Genomic DNA, 19,261 nt, shown 5'->3' on the forward strand with positions numbered 1-19,261 from the left:
GACCATCCACAGATTGACAATAATGCACTTTTTGTCACAAAGCCACCTGGCAATGGGCTGATAGTCAAAATACTTGGACATTTCCTATACCCAAAGGGTTGTAATCAATACTGCTGAATGTATTGTGGGACTAGATGTTTTAAGTGTGTGCAATATTTCTCCTGATTGTAAGAGATGTTCCCCATAAGAAACTGCCGCCATTCTGCCCTCCCACTCAGGCCTGTTAGTCATAATGAGCCTTTTGAATTACAAGTGTCAGGGGCTGACAGTTATGCAAACTGGAGCCTGTGGCAGAAGGACATTGCCGTTAGGCAAATGCACTCACTTGGATTTTGGACAGGGTGCTTGCCTGACACCACCACCACTCTGTACAACGTATCTGAGCAGCAATTATTAACTACCTAGCCACAGATGTTATGTCCTGACACCATGGGTGGATCTGGAGCAAAAACACCAATAAATAGGCATTTCCTACCAAACTTTAAATACAAAAGGTACATATAGAAAGGAGTAAACCAGACTTGAATTGAATTTCCCACTTGAGTAGCATGGTGGGCTGCCACCTCGGAAGGTGCTCCTGTTCCACACAGGTGGAGTCTGCCAGTACCTTGGGCTTCTTGGGGGTGTCAGCACATCAAAGTCCTTGAGGATGCCTGGGCCTTGTTCACAGGTGGATCAGCTAAGTTAAAGGCCAGTGGGAGGTACTAGGCTGCTGTGATTGTCCAGTTACAGAGATGACTGTTTAAAACTTTACATGCGTAAAGGGATTCCACTTCATTAGTCTTGGGCATGTTCAACCAGTGCCCAACAACAAGCCAGGGTCTAGGGATGTAAAATGGCTTTGTTTTCTTCCAGCATACCTCAAATAATAAAGTATACTTTATTTATAATGCAAAAATATTTTTATAAAACCACTTTATTTTCATTATTTTAAATTTTTGTTAATTTATTTTTATTGTGGTAAAAGATGTATAACATAAGGATTGCAATTTTAAACATTTTAAAACATACAGCTTCATGGAATTTCATCTCGAGGTTGACATGCATAGCAACTAGAAATCAAACACTGTTGTTGAGTTATTTCAGAGGGCTAGAAGAGTTGGAAAAGATTATTACTAATATATCTCCTATGTTCTATTTTTCTCTTTTCTTGTTTTTTTGGATTTATTATCTTGTTATTCTATTATATCAGCTCTATTATCTTGGTAATTATACATTCTTTTGCTTTTCTCTTAGTGGTTCCTGTCTTAAGTTGGGTTCCTCCAAGAGGAAGAAGCTGAGACAACAATTCGTGCACAAGTAGTTTATTTAGGAGGTGAAAGAAACATTGGTAGAGGAGTGGCAGGTAAAGTGAGACAGAGAAGAGAGTGCTGATAATGAAGGTGTGTTATCAAAGTACCGCACCACTGTAGAGAAGCAGAGTTTAGAGCCTTAGAGTGACACCATGCAAAGAGCAAAGCTGCTGCGATATTTATACCCCTGACTCTTGTCTGTTATTGTTTGGGGACAGCTCCAGGGACGTGCTGATTCCACAGCAGTTTTGGCTGCTTTGCACACGAGTACAATGAGCTTCAGCAGCTAAAGAAAGCCATCAGGAGAGGAAAGCATGAACCGACAGATGGCTATCTGGCTAGAGCTCTCTGAAAATGTAAGGTAAGGCCAAATGGTATTGGGCAGACCACAAACAGTGTTCTCTGCTCTGATTTTTCAAGGTGGTAACTGAACATAATTTCTCAAACTCTTAATATATTTTAAGTTTTCTAATTATAGTCTCAATTTTTAAAATATTTCTTAATTGGTTTAATTTCCTAGTTGTTTCATTATTGTTTAAAATGCATTCTAAGAAATTATGCATTTTTAATTTCTTAGAATTATTTGCATGCAGCTGTTTATAACACCATATGTTCATCTTTTTTTTGGCTTTGACATTTGTTTTGAACTTCCTATTTTTATTCCTGATATTATTTGTACCATCTCACTTATTCTTTGATCAATTTCAGCAGGGATTTATCAATATCCCTTATTTTTTGAAGTACCTAACTTTTTGATTAGTTGGCCCTATCTATAACATGTTTTAAATCTCTCATTAATATCCATCTTTAAAATAATTTCCTCCCTTCTACTTCATTCTTTCCTCAAAGTATGGTGACTGATTATGATAAAAATATGGTGCAGTTCTGTCTAAGGTAAGGCGGAGGTGCCAATGGAAGTACACTGGAAGGTGCTGTACAGAGACAACCTGTCATTTCTAATTCATGAAATTGTGAAAGCTTCAGAAATTTTACAAATAATTAAAAAATGGGCCGTCTATTTTACTAGATTCCTATATATGTGGTCCATAAAGGAAATGGAGAATAAAATCTTCCAACTGGGCAAAGATTCATGCTGTATACCCTCTCATTAATTTTGTGTGGAGGCAACACAGATGTTAGGATATGTATACATTCGTGGGTGGTGGTAAATGGTTTGGTTACTAGCAGGAGCAATACTGGAAGACTGCAGATAATGAAATTTGGGAGAGAAGCATGTAGGTGAGTTATGAGTATAGATACAAAGTGTGCTGATCTCTGTGGCCCACACCAATTTACACTAGCCTCTATTGCAGAAGAGTTACTGAACAACAAGGTTCAGTAGAGGTCAACCCCAGTGCTTGTGAAATGGGCCCAGGAAAGCAGCAGTCTTACCCACGATGGGCAAAAGATGGAAGTTGTACATGAGCTTGAAAGCATGGACTCGTTTCTATCAAGTCTTATCTAGCTGCTGTTGGTGCCATTGTTTCACCTGTTAACATTTCTTGAGAAAAACAATAGCCAATGGTTGTAAGATGATTATGCTGGGCTCTGTATATCTTGAAGTAGAATAGCAATTCAGCCCTACTGGGATTGTAACATATTGCACATTATGGGTTTGCCTTTCTTGCTCACAGTTCCTTGTTCATCACCACTGTCTGAGGGGTCGTATGTTGTCTGAATTTTCTTCATCGAATCCTCCATACCATCACCTCATTTCAATGGACCCACTTTATGGCAAAAGAGGTGTCACAATGGACACATGACCATGGGAACTCCTTTCCTATCACATACTGCATAACCCAGAAGCTGTCAGCTTTATAGAGCATTGTAAAGGTTTCATAAAAGCATAGGTAGACCATTTGGGTACCAGATGACACTCTGTGAGGGTAGGGCACTGCCCCTCAGATTGCAATATTTATTTAAAACAATGATCATTAGAGATGTTGATTCCTGATAGGTAGAATACACAGATCTAGGATTCAATAGACAGACATAGAAAGTTGCCAGTTCCGCTCTCGTCAGTGAAGCATTTGTTGAATTTGTGCTTCTTTTTCCTGACAGTTTAGTCTTTACTCGACTAGAAATGCTTGTTATATATTTGAATGGAGAAATATTTCTACAAGGGAACAAAATAAGTTTTCCATTGAACTTAAAACCATAACGGTTGCCTGATCATTTTAGACTATTCATGCCAGGAGACTATACATCAGGTTGTTCAGGGCCTCATCTGCAATATGGCTTTCTGATGGCCATTGATTTGGAATACAGAGCTTTGGACACTTTTTGCCTATCCCATAGGTTCATCCACATGCATCTTCTCCAACCTTCTTTGTCTCAGTGCTCATTTTTTACTAAGTCTTAGTTGCACTCCAGGAACCTATTTCTGAACAGTGCATAATTCTTTGGTGTGATGGAATAAACTTGTTCCAGAGCTTTTGGCATTTGAGTAGCATCTTTCCTGTTGGGACTTGCACATATTACACATAGCATCTTTATCTATGGTGAACTCTAGCAGAAGGCGATCTGCCAGATCATATGGCCTAGTAGCAGTCTGTTCATGCTGCAAAGACTTCTTGTGCCCACTGGGCTCTACTCAGAATTTTAATCATTCTGAATAACTTGATAAATTCATCAGCATTGTATTCCTAAATGTTGTAAGGCTGTGTCTAACATGTGAAGAGGTCTACCAAATGTGATGTGCAGGAGGTAATCACTTGTCCATTACCCTTGAAGTGGATGTCTTCAAATGCCCCTGGTGACTGGATCTCTAAAAATTTTGCCTGTGTAGGAGGATCCTATATCGTTCTTCATATTTGGGAAGTTTTCAGCCATTATTTTTTATGTAAGCCTTCTGTGCCCCTATCTCTCTCTCTCTTTCCCTCTTTAACTCCTATAATGTGCATGTTATTACTCTTGATACTGTTTCATACATCCTGTAGGCTTTCTTCATTACTTTTCATTATTTTTTTCTTTGTTTTCCTATGACAGTATGTTTTCAAATAATGTCTTTGAGTTCACAGATTTTTCTTCTGCTTGATCAGATTGATTCTGCTATAGATGCTTTCTATTGCATTTCTCATTTCATTGATTGTATTCTTCAGCTCCCAAATTTGTTAGGTTCTTATCTATGATTTCAATTTCTCTGTTAAACTTCTAATTTTATCCATGTATTGTTTTCCTGGTATCATTCAATTAGTCTGTGTTCTTTTGAAATTTGCTGAACTTCCGTAAAGTAATTATTTTGAATTATTTGTCAGGAAATTTGGAGATCTCCATTTCTTTTGTTTAGTTAATGAAAATTTATTGTGTTCTTTTGGTGGTGTTATGATTCCTTGGTTTTTCATGTTTCTTGTTGCCTTGCATTGATGTCTGCACATTTGTTGGAGCAGTAATCTTTTCCAGACATTACCGACTGGATTTGGTGGGAAAAGACCTTCCTCTATAGGTGAGTGTGAAGGTACCAGCTAGGTGAGGTATAGCAGTTCTGGCTCTGAGGCAGGCACAGCAGTGTAGTCTCTATACAGCTTTGTCAGCTGAGTATAGCACTTGCAAAGAATGCAAAGATCCACAGTAGCCAAGGCTGTGGGTGTCCACAGTGGCTGTGAAGGCTATTGGAGACTTTGGTGGCATAGACATCCAGGGTTCTCCTGATCTCTTTTTCTTCCACTGGGGAAGTCATGGCCAAGAGGATTTCTCTTGGCACTAATTCTGGCTACAGATGTGCTCACAGTGGCAGTGGCACCAGTGTCTGATGCAAGATGCCTGTGGAGTGGACATAGAGTGTGGATCTGAATCATGGGTAAGTATGAAGGGACCAAGGCTTTGGGGTCTGGGGCACAGGTGCTCTCACTGCCAAGTTGATAATGGTATGTGTGGCTTGGGTTCTTGTGGAACAGCCAGGGAGTCAAGGTCCAGTGCTTGGGCATGCACAGAGCTGCAGCATCTTCTAGGTTGAAGATCTCACTGTTGAAGCATAGCTGATGTCCCAAGAATGTGTGCACCAAGACTGCACCTCTGGGTGTTGGTATGCAGATCTTGGTATCTGAGGCATGGGCATTCACAGTGTGGCCATGTAGTTGGGGTCTATATCTTGAGTGTATGCAGAGCAACTGGGGCTAAAAGGCCAGGGAAGGACTAGCCCACAGTAGTGATAGCTTCGGTATTTGAAGCACAGTTTTTTTGTGGTGAGGCTGCAGAGCCAGGGTTTGAAATGCCGGAAGTATGGAGCAGTCTAGGAGCCCGGGTGTGGAGTGTGGGCCCTGATGAAGTGGCTGCAGCTCCAGGATCAGGGATTGTGAGAACTGGAGCCTCCAGCCCTGGGGAGGCACGGTAGAGGCTCCTTCTTGGACAGGAGGGTGAAGCAGCATCTCCCTCTCCAGGAGTGCTGTGGTGGGGACACTGTTTCTTACCTCAGTGAAAAATACTGGTGTTCTCTGCAGTGGAGGCCACTGGAGACTGTGATGGCACCCATTGTGTGGCTGATACCGAGAGCCCTTGCCCTTCTTTGTTCTTAGACATTTCCAGATGTCTCAGGCACTTCTATACCTCCAGTGATTCTTTCTGTGTGGTTATTCTCCATTTTTTGGTTCTACTGTGCTGCCGCAGATTCCTAAATGGACACTTGGGCCCTTTCGAGGCTATTATCATTTGTGGATAACTGTCTGTTGGTTAGTTTTTGTGGGGGTGGAAGGCTTCTCCTACTCTGCTATCTTGTGGATATCACTACCAATTTATTCTACTTTTTGTTACTTTTAAATCCTTTCCCATCTTTCACTGGGTAGTGCATTTCTGTTAATTTAAAAATTATAAATTCCATTTTATGTTCATGATGGATACCTTAAGACCCATGCTTGTCTATTTTCAAATGCTGTTGTCTTAAACTTATACATTTCTATTTCTTCCTTTGACCACAACAAATGTATTGTCTTTCTTGTACGTTACTTTGGTCTTCCTCTGTAACCCCACCATGCATATGTTTTCTAAACTTTTATTTCTGGTTATGGATATAGATTTTTTTTTTATAGATTTTCAAAAAATACTTCATATGGTTAATACAATATAATATAATTATCATTTTAATGTTTCATATTATTTGCAGCATCCTCCTAGGTTTATTTCTCCTCTTATTTGAGTATTTCTTTTAAATAGTTTTCAGGTTTGTTGTGTGGCAAGTCTTCTGAGGTGTTCTATTATATTTTTCCCACATTTAAATGTCTGTTTTTTTAAGGTATATATTTTCTTTCTCTATCCTGTATGGCATTTTATGGTATTTTGTCAATTGCCATATTTCTATATTATAGGAAACATATTATTATTTCTTCTCTTTTTCCCTTCTTTCCACCAGTGACTCCTAATATCTATATTTAATTTGGCACTTGTCTTTTGGTATCTGTCTATCTATCCATCAAATTTCTCTCTTCATCTAATCTCTTTATTGTTTTCTGTTGTCTTATTGGAGAGTTTATCAGAGTTGATCTTCTATCTCATTATTTTTTGCTTTGGCTCTACCTCTGATGGTATTAGTCTCACTTGTTTTATTTCTTATTTCACTTATTCCATTTTTCAACAGTATTTTTCATGTCATTATTTTATAATGTTTTGTCCTTAATTTTACCAGTATCTTCCATATCTTTCTTAGGAAGTTATACTTATTTAAAATTCTTGATGTTTCTGTTTGAATGATTCTTCTTGATATTATATATTGTCCAGTATGTAATCCTGTTTCCCCCTATCCTCCGAGTGGATCTGTTCCTCAGATGGGTGGTTGTTTTAACTTCAGAGCAAATGACCCTATCATCTAGTAATTTGTATGAGTAGAAGCTTAATTCCTGATTTGTGACATTCTAGGTTAATTTAAAGAAATGGGTGAAGAAGATCCTTAGACCAGACAAATCAAGTCACTACAGAGCTGTTCTTAACCATCTCTTTGTTACACTTTATAAAATGGTTTAAAAAATTCCTTTTTTCTTTTGAATTTTACTTAAATCTCTTTGCAATAAGTGGCATTGGGAGAACGCTACCTCTTTAGATTCATAGTCCATGAGTCCACAAGCTCTGGGGGCTTTAAGGAGAGGCAACAGAAGGATGAATGCCCAAGTATGTCAGCTCAGTCCTCACTCAGATTCATCATCTCACCCCAGCAGTGCTATGATATTACCCTGAAAATACTAGATAGCTAAAGCTGTTTCTTTTGATTCTTGTCACAGTAATAACAGGAGGAATAAAACTCACCAATTTATATACTTAGATACTGAACTTTCCAGTAGCTCGGCCTCAAAACCAGTGAAGTCATTCTTTGCCCTTATCTATGACATAGACTGCATTCCAAGTGTGTATTAACACAAAGCCAGCCTAGATGAATAGTTCTGAGACAGTATGACTTGTCTGTTTTTTTGGACAAGCTCATTTAGAAGGTGATATATTCCTACACAAATTCATTTCTAAATGCTTAGATTATGAAGGCTGGGTGAAGTCCTGCCTAGCTATCTTAAACTTTGACTTGCATGAAGTACCCTCCTTCCCTGTCTCGGCATATATTCCTTCTTTGTCACATATATCCAGGGCACAGGGAGTTGATGTTAGCCCATTTTTAAAAACTTACTGCCAAGTATTCAGATGGCTTTATAAGTGTAGGTAAGACCTTCACTGACCTGGCTATCCAAGCATGCAACTGGATCTAAGAGGAGTGGAAATTGGCTGGCCTTGCTTCAGAAGAATTTCAAGTAGAATGACCATCATTTTCACAGTCCCAGTTATATCAAACCAATCAATTAAGAAACTGAGGCAAAAATATAAAACAAAGAGTTTATTTGGGCCAAAATTTAGGATTCCAACCCAGGAAACACAAACCCAAGTTGCCAAGAGAAGTCAGCAATACTTAAAGAAAAAAAGATAAAATTTAAATGGGCGGTTCCAAAGTTGTTTACCAAGAATTTACATTGCTTTACTAAAATAGCGTAAGACTGATTGGCTATACATTGGTCTTTATGACATAAATTCCAGAAACATTGCAACAAAGAAAGTGTGAGGGTTTTATTGTACAAGTTGTAGTAACATTTGGGTAGTTTGTAACCATTGGGGCAGCGACTAGTCTGGGAAACAGTTACCAAAATGTGCAATTTAGTAATTACCCGAGACAAAGGTGAGGGAGGGGTGACTGAAGCCCTATGCTTATGTCTCCCTGGACCTGTTAAATTCAGCAGACCTCACATTTGTTAGATTGTTCTGAGATACTATCTCAAATTAAATACCTATTCTTTCCAGTTAAGCCCAATTACTTAAAAAGGATATTGTTATCATGTGATTATACTAGATATTATTCACTAAACATTAAGTACTGGCTCTGTTTTAATATTTTTACATGTGTTATCTCATTTAATGCTTGAAACTACCCTATGAGTTTGACACTATTATTATCCACATTTTAGAGATGAGAAAGGTGAGCCTTGGAGAAATCAAGTGAGTATCTCCAGGTGACTCTGGGAGAAAGTTGAGAATCTGGGATTTGAACTATAGTCTATGTTTTAAACCATTGTATGGCATTGCTTCTACTTTACCATAGGTTTTGGTAGAAATGTGGATGTAGGGGAACTTAATAATTCAGGTGTGGCTGTTTAAGAACATTTATGTGCCAATCGAAAGGTAGCTCAGTAGATTGGGAATATGTTGAAAGTTATCGCTAATCTGTAGCAATCAAAGAAAACCAGATATTCAAAATAGCAGCAGCTTTGCATAAAATACTTTTAATTAAAAATATAATACAGTCTCCAATATTTATTGTGCTTCTGAAAATTTGCTCTCATGATCAGTCCAATCCACCTTGTTCCTTAAATGCTTGAAAAACATAATTCTACTTAATTTATAAAGCATGTACATACACTAGATTATGTTTCTCTCATATCCCAAAAGTAACCAACATCCTACCTGTTAGGATACTATTTATTTTTATTTTTATTCTTTTTCTAAAAAGATGACTGGTAAGGGGATCTTAACCTTTGACTTGGTGTTGTCAGCACCACGCTCTCCCAAGTGAGCCACAGGTTGGCCCTAGGATATTATTAAACTATGTAGAAGTGCTCAGATTTTAAAAAAGTTGTTACTTCCATTGAAGTTGAGGTGCTATCACCACCTAATCAAATCTGAGTTGTTATTACTTTGAATACATGTATAGAGTTTTTGGTAGGGTAGTCTATTCCCAGTTGGTTTTCAAGACTCATATTTTGGCACATTTTAGATATAAAACTGTGTTGATACTTTATATTCTTTTTCATTTTACAAAACAGTTACCCATGATATGTGTAAATAAAAAGCAGAAATTTAGGAAAAAGTTAAAGAAATGGAGCCATATCACAGAATTTGTCTTTTCTAATATCTATTAAAAGTAAATTAGAAGGTGAAAGTAAAATCATAATAGGAAGAAAAAAAATCATCAGAAACTACCAAAGAAGAGGAAGCTGATTGCATGCCATTAACTCAAAAAGATGTCAGCTAAGAAAAGAAACAATAGATTCTGTCTAGGAGAAGTGAGAGGCTTCTAACCTTGCCTCTAGAGGCCTCTTCTAACCATAATGTCTAGATGCGATGTGATGCATTCAGGGTGGTATGGCCATATACCTAACCATAACCTCTAGAAAAAAGACATGTTAAGTTGACAAAATCTTGATAACTTTTTCCTCATCTGGAGAAAAGTCGACTAAATGTATATTCTTTTAAAAAAATTTTCCTCTTATTGTGAAGTATGCATAAAACAAATGTACTTCACAGGGCCTGGTTTTCCGAAGCCTTGCAGTTTCAAATATTGACTTTGCAAAGGAAAGGAAAATTTCCCCAGGCTATATAGTCTCTGTTGTAAGATAAAGAATTGTAACACAGCAAGATTGCTGGCTCAAAGACAGACAGGTTACTGATTGATATGTAAAGATACTGGGAAATTGCTGTAAGAAGAGAATGTTTGCTAAAATCAAGCTTTTGTCAGTGGATTGATTTAACTGCATTATAGAATGTCACCTTACTGAATGTTACCAGCTTCTATTGTTAAACTTGTTAAACTATGCTTAGCAAAAACCCTGCCTATGTTTTCTTCCCGGAACTTCCTGGAAGAATAAATGCAGGAAGAGAACCCTAATTTGTGGTTAATTTCCCAAATGGAAGGAATGCCTCTCTCTTGAGGGTTCTGGGAGATTAACCCCTTTTTGGGGCTTCTCACTGCTCAGAAGAGATGGGCTTTGAGTAATCTTTGGCAGCTCTGTCACCCAGGGGAAAAGGGGTGACAAATCCATGGGAGGCAAAGCAACATCTTATGAAAGGATGGAAGTTGCAATGGCTACAATTGAAACATAAATAAAAAAAGGGAGGAGAATGATAATTATTGACACTTGGATGGAAGAACAGTCTTCAGGGCTCTATGATGAAGAATTGTGCCAATTCTACATTCCCCTCAAAACAATGCTAATAATATCTCTTCTTTCTTAAAACTTCTCTTGACTCACCAATGCCCAACTAACTCCATAGTTTGTAGTTATGTATTTTTATGATCTGACCTTTTTTTTTTCACTCTAAATTCTTATCCTCCTATTCTCCTTAATAAGCAATATATTTTGCTTTTTAAATTTTAAATCATTTCTGGAAAACAGTCCATTCTTTCTAATTGTTCTTTTTATGGATTCTCATTTACCCTTCTCTAATAACACTTGCTATGTTATTTTGTTTTTTGTAAATTTATCAGATAAATTTACAGTTAACATACCTTTCTTTCACTCTAGACTGTAGATTCCTTGAAATTAGGACATATACTTTCATATTTTTATCCTTAAGGGCCAGTCCAGTACTTGAGATACAGAAGAAAATACATATTTATTAAGTGAAAATATATTTTCATTAAAATGTATTCTATTTTTTAAAAATCTTTACAGTCTTTTCGATAGCATCCTTGAAGGCTTGCTTCACTTGCTGATTTCTTAGAGTATAAATGAAGGGGTTCAACAAGGGGGTAACTGAAGTAATTAGCACAGCTATTCCTTTGTTGAAAGCACCTCCTTCTTTTGCAGAAGGATTAATGTACATAAACATGCAGCTGCCATAAGACAGGGAGATGACAATCATGTGGGATGAACAAGTGGAAAAGGCCTTTGTCCTTTGCTGGGCAGAGGGGATCCGCAGAATGGTCCTGATAATGTATGTGTAAGAAAGTGTCACCAGCACCAGAGTAACCACAAGAGTCACAACAGCTAAGAGGATGACCGTCAGTTCTAAGAAGCTTGTGTCAGAGCAGGCAAGCTCCATGAGGGGCCCATAGTCACAGTAATAGTGATTCAGAACATTGGAGGCACAGAAATCTACCTGGCTCATCAGGATGATTGGTGGTAAGATAGCTAGGAATCCCCCTAGCCAGGAGAGGAACACAAGTTGTATGCAGACCCTGCTGCTCATAATGGTCAGGTAATGCAGGGGTTTGCAGATGGCCACGTAGCGATCATAGGACATGGAGGCCAGTAGGTAAAACTCTGTTGCTCCAAGAAATATAGCAAAGAAATATTGAGTCAAGCAGCCAGCAAAACTGATGACTTTATTTCCTGTTGTCATACTGGTCAGAAATCTGGGAATAAAAATGGATGTGAAAGAAATTTCTAAGAGGGAGAAGTTTCGGAGGAAGAAATACATAGGGGTCTGGAGGTGGGGGTCTCGTAAGGTCAGAATGATGATAACCAGATTTCCTAGGACACTTAGCATATAGGTGAGGAACAGAAAGATAAATATCATCACCTGTAGTTCAGGTTGACTTGTAAGGCCCAACAGAATAAACTCAGTAAACATGGTCCTGTTTTCATTGTTGACCTTCAGTAGATCTAAAGGGAAAAGGTGACAATGATGAAGACAAGAGTTTATCAGAGTAGGAGAGATAAAACTGATCTGATTTTAACCAACAGATCAATCAGGTAATACACTACTGTCCACCCAGTTGGCCCAAACCAGTGTCCCACTGGACTGCACTTGGCTCCATGGAAGCCCTATATCTTCTATGTAAGTGACCTGATTCCTACAGTCTTTGTAATTCTGCAAGTTGACCTATTCCTGGGCACTTAACAAAATGTATTATAGAATAATCACTCAAATTTTTTTCAGAAGAGTGAGTTTTTGAACCTATTCTTTCGTCTGAAAATGTTTATGAAATCTCCACGTTTAAAGCACTTTCCTCTGACTCCATTCATCTCTCTTACTTCTGTTCTCTTGGTAGAAATATCTCTACCTGCTTCTGTTTTCTGTGCTTTTCTGTTTCTTTCTTTTCTCTCCCTGCACTATTTGATGCTTTCTTGTTTAATGTCCAAACCTCTGACATTCTTCTTTCAGAAAAAAGCAGGAATTTCCCCACACAGGCAATGCTGAAGTAAGGCTCAGGCATTAATAAGTCATATTATTTAGCATTTTCTGATATGCTTCTCTGCCACATTCAGACTCTCCCAGGTATTGGTTTGAGATATATCCCTGAGAACAGAGATCTTTATAGATCTGTAGGCAATACTGCAAAGTGGATTTTGCTCAAAGTCTTAAAGAGTCCTCAGTGGCATTTAAGTGTGACAGTTCATCATGACCCAAATTTCCCTGTCCTCTATTCTTGGCAGGCATACAGAAACCAGGAAGAGAGACATCTGTGTTTTTGACAATTAAGAGTCCTTTTCAGATAAATTGGTAATTCCCAGTGAAAGAAACTTTGGTGGTGGTGTCCTGTATACATCTTAGATTTTTCTAAGAGGCAAAGATAATCTAAAGGGGCCCCTCTAATTTGCATGCATATGGGTTAGAAAAATCATATCATCATAATCATTTTTGTCAATCTCCTCATTTTTTTTAAATACAGCTTGTGGAGATACTAGGTGATATTAAACATTGACTTGGATCTCCCACAGCCCTTCCTTCCCTTTTTATACTAACCTGTTGTCTTTGGCAAATATTGCATTTTCTTCCAGATTTTCACAATTGGTTGATTTTATTATCCATGTTTATAGAATGATAACATCAGTGACTTTAAAAACATAATGCTCACACCTTTGACAATCTGAATGATTGCAGTGAGCTGTTTACATTGTTGTTCCTAAGAGGTAAATTAAAGGTGAGATATGCCATGTGAATCTCTGAATAGTGTAAACTGTAACTTGTTTTTATTGGCTTCTCATCAACATTCTACCCTTATCTTAATGCAAATATCCAAGTTCACGGGGCTTAACTAGGAAAGAAGAATATTATCTTCCATTCTAAGAATCCATGCCAGAATCAAATCACAGTTCCTGAGAGACACAGTCATTCACATGCATAATAAAAAGGAAAAACAGACACCCCCCAACAGTTATAGAATTAGAAGAGAACACTTTAACAGACTGACAATTCCTTAGCGTTTCTGTTCTAAGAGAGATTATGTTGAAGTCCTGAGAAGGCACAGTAGGGGCTTCTTTGCAGTTTCTGTACTAGCTAGAGTGACACAGGTTTTATCTGCTCTTTTTAGAGCAGGCACATGGGAATCAATTTCCTGAAGAAGCTGAAGAAGCCCTGTGGACCCAAGTTCAAAACCTGCTAATGAACCTCAATTGTTGACAACTTTGAGAACAAATCGTAAACATATGGCTGAGAAGAGAGGCTCCAGAGAGACCATGAAATAAGGGTTCCTGTAAGAGAATGTGCCACAGCCATGAGGTTTGTGAAGTCGAGAGCAATGGAGAGAGACCTCTGGGGATGGGTATGTCTGTCCTAGTCATTGTTCCTATTGTCTCACCATTTAATAGCTGTGTTTGGCCAGTGCTCAAATCTGGTATAGGTGAATGGCTCTTCACAGTGGATTATCATAACTTTAATGCCGTGGTATCCTCCATTAAAAGCCACATCCCTAAATTACTGACTCCATCCAATTAACAATTGCAAAATAGTTTGCTGTTACAGATTTGGCTAATGTGTTCTATTCAATGCATAGTTCAACAGCCTCTCAGAAGCAATTTGCCTTCACATTTGAAAGAACAATATATTTTACTCACTTCCCCATGGGATAGCTCAACAGATCTGCCAGCACACAGAGTCTTTCAGGCAAGATATTAACCACATCCAACTTTTCCCAGGAGCACACGTATAACATTATATTGATAACATCCTCATATGAGGAAATTCAAAGGATACACTCAAATGGGATATACAAACACTTGTCATAGAATTTTCCAACTGGGATTGGGCCACTGTGTCCCATAACATTCAAGGCCCTGACTCAGCAGAAAAATTTCTGAGCATGAGGCACAGAAAGAGAAATACCGCATGTCCTCACTTGTAAGTGGGCACTAAAAAATGAACAAATAAATTTAAAAAAAGAAAAATAGAAAGATACAACAATCACAATAATGCATTGAACTTTCGAAAGGAGAGCACAGTCGTGAGGTTACCAGGGGTGGGAAAAGGGGAAGGGGAGGAGTAAGGGAAGAATTGATAAAGGGCCACGAAAAATGATTACATTATATAATGTTTAATATACTAATTGTCCTGATTTGAGCATTAAATATTGCACACAGGTTATGATAACTCAACTCTAATGCAATCAACTGTGTTACAATAAAAAAAATTCTTAAGTAGCATGCCTCAAGGAACATTGTTGTAGATCAAGTCATTTTATCACTGTAATAAGGAATCTACCTTTATAAAAGTTCATGAGGTAACCCCCTTTGTAAATCAGAGATCCATTTTGTAAAGAAAATAATTGCTTTATCATGTAAAATAGTTGATACCTAATTTCTCTCTGTAGCAAATATTTTCATGTCTATGATTATCATAAAAAAAAATATTCTGGGCATGATCCATACCTGACCCAGTGAGTAATCAACTCCTCACCTTCATCAGCACCCATTGCTTTAAAGTGGACTCAACACTTGCTGTGTTTATTTGGGTTTCAGAGGCAATACATCCCTCATTTAAAAAATTTTTTTAAGTTCACTATGCTGGTAATTTACAAATCATCCCAGTTAGAAGGGGCCACCCAAGAACATACGGCTCTAGAATCCATTTAAATTGTATACAACAGGCACGTGCATTAGTGCCTCCCAGAGACTCCTTCACTGTAGATGCTTTAACATCTTCTGTTTCCTTGTGCAGTCTCTGCATCAGCTGTGATGGCCACAGATTGTTCATGGGCTTCAGTTGCAAGAAACTACCTTCCTCAGCTCTGTCCTACACACCATTAGGGTGGCAGCTATTAGCTGATACTGGGCCATTCTGGAGATGAAACACATTGTTAGTGCCAACCAGGAAAAATTTAAGATACTCCCTACGTACATGCAACAGACAGGCAATGGTTTGGATGCTTTACATGAGATGTGTTGTAAAGTTTCATGTCTCATTTTTTTGGGGAGAATTATTTATTTATTTATTTATTTATTATTTATTTTTATCGGAACATAATTGATTAAACGTATTTGTGGGGTACAGAGTTGAATATCAATACCTGTGATCAAATAAGGATAATTACTATATTCACCATTACAAAACATAATCATTCTTTGTGTCCATTAGTCAATTTTTCTTTAACCCCCTTCCCACTCCTCCTTTTCAACCTCTAGTAACGATGGTTCTGTTCTCTCCTTTTGAAAGTTCAATGTATTATTGTGATTGTTGTTTGTTTGTTTGATTCTTTCTTATTTACTTACTTTTTATTTTATTTTATTTTTTATATTTGACAAAGTTTATTTGAGCAAAGAATGATTCTTGAATCAGGCAGCACTCAGACCCAGAAGAGGTTCAGAGAGTTCTACTGAGCAATATGGGCAGCATCATTTCCATGGGCTTGAGTAATCCTTGTGTGGGTGCTGGTGGTCAGCTGTGAGAGTGCCTGTGTTACCGCACTGAGTGGGATTCATTTGCCCATGCCAATCACTGAAGCATGTGTCTTTGCGGTAGAGAAAGAAAGTTTAATTACAAGGCAGCCATAGTGAGAAGGTGGGAGATTAGCATCTCAGTCTGCCTTCACTGCAATGGGGAAGGTGGTACATTTATGGGGAAGTGTTTAGAAGTGGTGTAAGGTGTGGGGGATTGCAGTTGGTCAAAGGGTTTGAAGGAGCCCCTTAATGATCTGCACCTGCCTTCTGCATATTCAAAAGATGGTGGTGTCAACAGGGTCTGGAGGGGGAGCCATCACCCTCTGAAGTTAAAGGTCAGACATTCCTGCAGACTCAGTATCCCTAACAGACATCCCTGTCTGCATGCTTAGCCACCCTAGCCTGGTTGGGGTTGGACCAGCCTAACTTCCAAGATCCTGAAAAGAAACCTTAGGCATATAGCCAGAGGCATTATCTTAATGGGCAGATAGGAAGAAAAAGAATGAGAGGTTAGTTATGGAAATTTATTGAAAGAATGAGCAATATTTTTTAGCTTCCACTTATGAGTGAGGATGTGGTATTTCTCTTTCTGATCCTGGCTTATTTCACTTAACGTAATTTTCTCCAAGTTCATCAACGATGCTGCAAATGGCAGAATTTCATTCTTTTTTATGGATGAGTAGTATTTGATTGTGTATATATACCACGTTTTCCTTATCCAGTCATCCGTTGATGGGGACATTTAGACTGGTTCCATATCTTGACAATTGTAAATAGAGCTGCAATAAATATGGGAGTGCAGATATCACTTCGACATGATGATTTCCATTCCTTTTGGTATATGCCCAGTAGTGGGATTGTTGGATCATATGGTAGTTCTATTTCTAGTTGTCTGAGAAACCTCCATACTGTTTCCATAATACTAATTTACAGTCTAACTGACAGTTTGGTAGTGTTCCCCCATTCTCTGCCTCCTTGCCAGCATTTATTATTCTCTGTCTTTTTGATAATGTTCTAACTGGGATGAGATATCCCAATGTAGTTTTGATTTGCATTTCCTTGACAATTAGTGACGTTGAGCATTTTTTCATGTATCTGTTAGGTATTTGTATGTCTTCCTTTGAGAAATGTTTATTCAGCTCCTTTGCCTAATTTTTAATTGGATTTTTTTTTTTTTACTGTTAAGTTTTTTGAGTTCCTTGTATATTGTGGCTGTTAATCTCTTGTTGGATATATCGTTTGCAAATATTTTCTCCCATTCTTTGGGTTGCCTCTTCACTCTGTTGATTGTTTCCTTTGCTGTGCAGAATCTTTTTAGTTTGATCTAATGCCATTTGCTTATTTATGCTTTTGTTGTCTGTACTTTTAGGGTCTTATTCATAAAGTCTTTGCCCAGTCCTACATACTGAAGTGTTCCCCTATGTTTTGTTCTGGGCGTTTTTTAGTTTCAGGTCTTATATTTAAGTCTTTAATCCATTTTGAGTTGATTTTGGAATATGGTGAGAGATATGGGTCTAGTTTCATTTTTCTACACATGGATATCCAGTCTTCCCAGTACGTTTATTGAAGAGGCTGTTCTTTCCCTAACGTATGTTCTTGGTGCCTTTGTTGAAGATGAGTTGGCTGTAAGTATGTGGATTGATGTCTAGTTTGTCTATTTTGTTCCATTGGTCTGAATGTCTGTTTTCATGCCAGCCCCATGCTGTTTTGGTTACTATAGTCCTGTAGCATAATTTGAAGCCAGGCAGTGTAATGCCTCTGACTTTATTTATTTTTTCATCAAGTTGCTTTGGCTATTTGTGGTCTTTTGTTATTGTATATGAATGCTAGGATTGTTTTTTCTATTTCTGTGATGAATGTCATTGGTATTTTGATGGGGATTGCATTGAATCTGTAGATGGCAATGGGTGGTATGGACATTTTCACTACATTGATTGTTCCAATCCAAGAGTGTGTAATGTCCATATTTTCGTGTCCTCTTTAATTTCTTTTAGCAGTGACATGTAGTTGCTGTTGTGGAGATGTTTCACCTTCTTGATTAAATTTACTCCTAAGTATTTTATTTTTTTGTAGTTATTGAAAATGGACTTGCTCTCTTGATTTCTTTTTCTGCTTCTTTGTTATTGGGGTAAAAAAGGCTACCAATTTTTGCATGTTGATTATATCCTATTTGTGATGTGTTTATTCAAATAATTTGTTTCTTTTTATAGATTGTCTTTCTTTTTAAAATTTATTTTTAGGAATTTTGCGAATTTCTATATGTTGTATGCATTAAAATTATCTTTTTTTTTTTTTTTTTAAAGATGACCGGTAAGGGGATCTTAACCCTTGACTTGGTGTTATCAGCACCGCACTCTCCTGAGTGAGCCACAGGCCGGCCCCTTAAAATTATCTTCTATCAGTGTCTTGTCTTTTTATGTTTGTTATGTTAACTTTGAAATAGAAAATTTCTCAATTTTGATTAAGTCCAATTCATTGTTTCATTTCTGTTGTCGATAGGGCTCTTTGTCTTTTGTTTCAGAAATCTCGGCTTAGCCTAATATCATAAACGTAGTTAGCTATGTTCTATTCTATAAGTTTCATTCATAGATCTTACAAATTAAGGTTAATGGACCATCTAAGTTGACTTTTGTCCATGGTTTGAGGTGGAGAAAAATATTAATTTTTTTCCATATGGATATACAAACAATCTAACATTATTTATTAAAAATATCACCCTTTTCTCGTTGCATTCAGTGGCAACTTTGTTATAATTAACTCTTGTACTATAAGTGAATCTTTTTCAGGATTCTTTAGTCAATTCCATTGACAATGTTTCCCCCATATTTGAATCTATACTATACTGCTTTACTTACGGTTTCTTTTTAATAAGTTTTCATATCAGGTAGTGTAAATTGAACAACTTTGTTCTACTTCCTCAAGAATGTCTTGGCTCTTCTCAGCCCTTTGTTTTTAATAAAACATTTAAAACCTTGGCAATTTCTGCAAACCAACAAAAATTTTCTTTTTTTAAAAAAATTTTATTTTGTCGGTATACATTGTGGCTGATTATTGCTCCACATCACCAAAACCTCCCTCCCTTCTCCCTCCCCCCCTTCCCCCCAACAATGTCCTTTCTGTTTGCTTGTCGTA

The 19,261-nt window shown here is 37.6% G+C and overlaps 1 protein-coding gene across 1 annotated transcript; it reads right to left on the reverse strand.

The window, feature by feature from the left end:
* Positions 1 to 11,180: 11,180 nt before the first annotated feature.
* On the reverse strand, positions 11,181 to 15,165 carry LOC134391675 (olfactory receptor 6C4). The gene is made up of 2 exons (XM_063115658.1): positions 15,150 to 15,165; positions 11,181 to 12,136 (listed from the first exon to the last, which is right to left on the reverse strand). Exons 1-2 carry the CDS (start codon positions 15,163 to 15,165, stop codon positions 11,181 to 11,183), a joined length of 972 nt encoding a protein of 323 aa, XP_062971728.1.
* Between the last annotated feature and the right edge of the window lie 4,096 nt (positions 15,166 to 19,261).

This window comes from Cynocephalus volans, chromosome 12 (assembly GCF_027409185.1).
Source record: "Cynocephalus volans isolate mCynVol1 chromosome 12, mCynVol1.pri, whole genome shotgun sequence".
In the NCBI taxonomy this organism is placed as follows: Eukaryota; Metazoa; Chordata; class Mammalia; order Dermoptera; family Cynocephalidae; genus Cynocephalus; species Cynocephalus volans.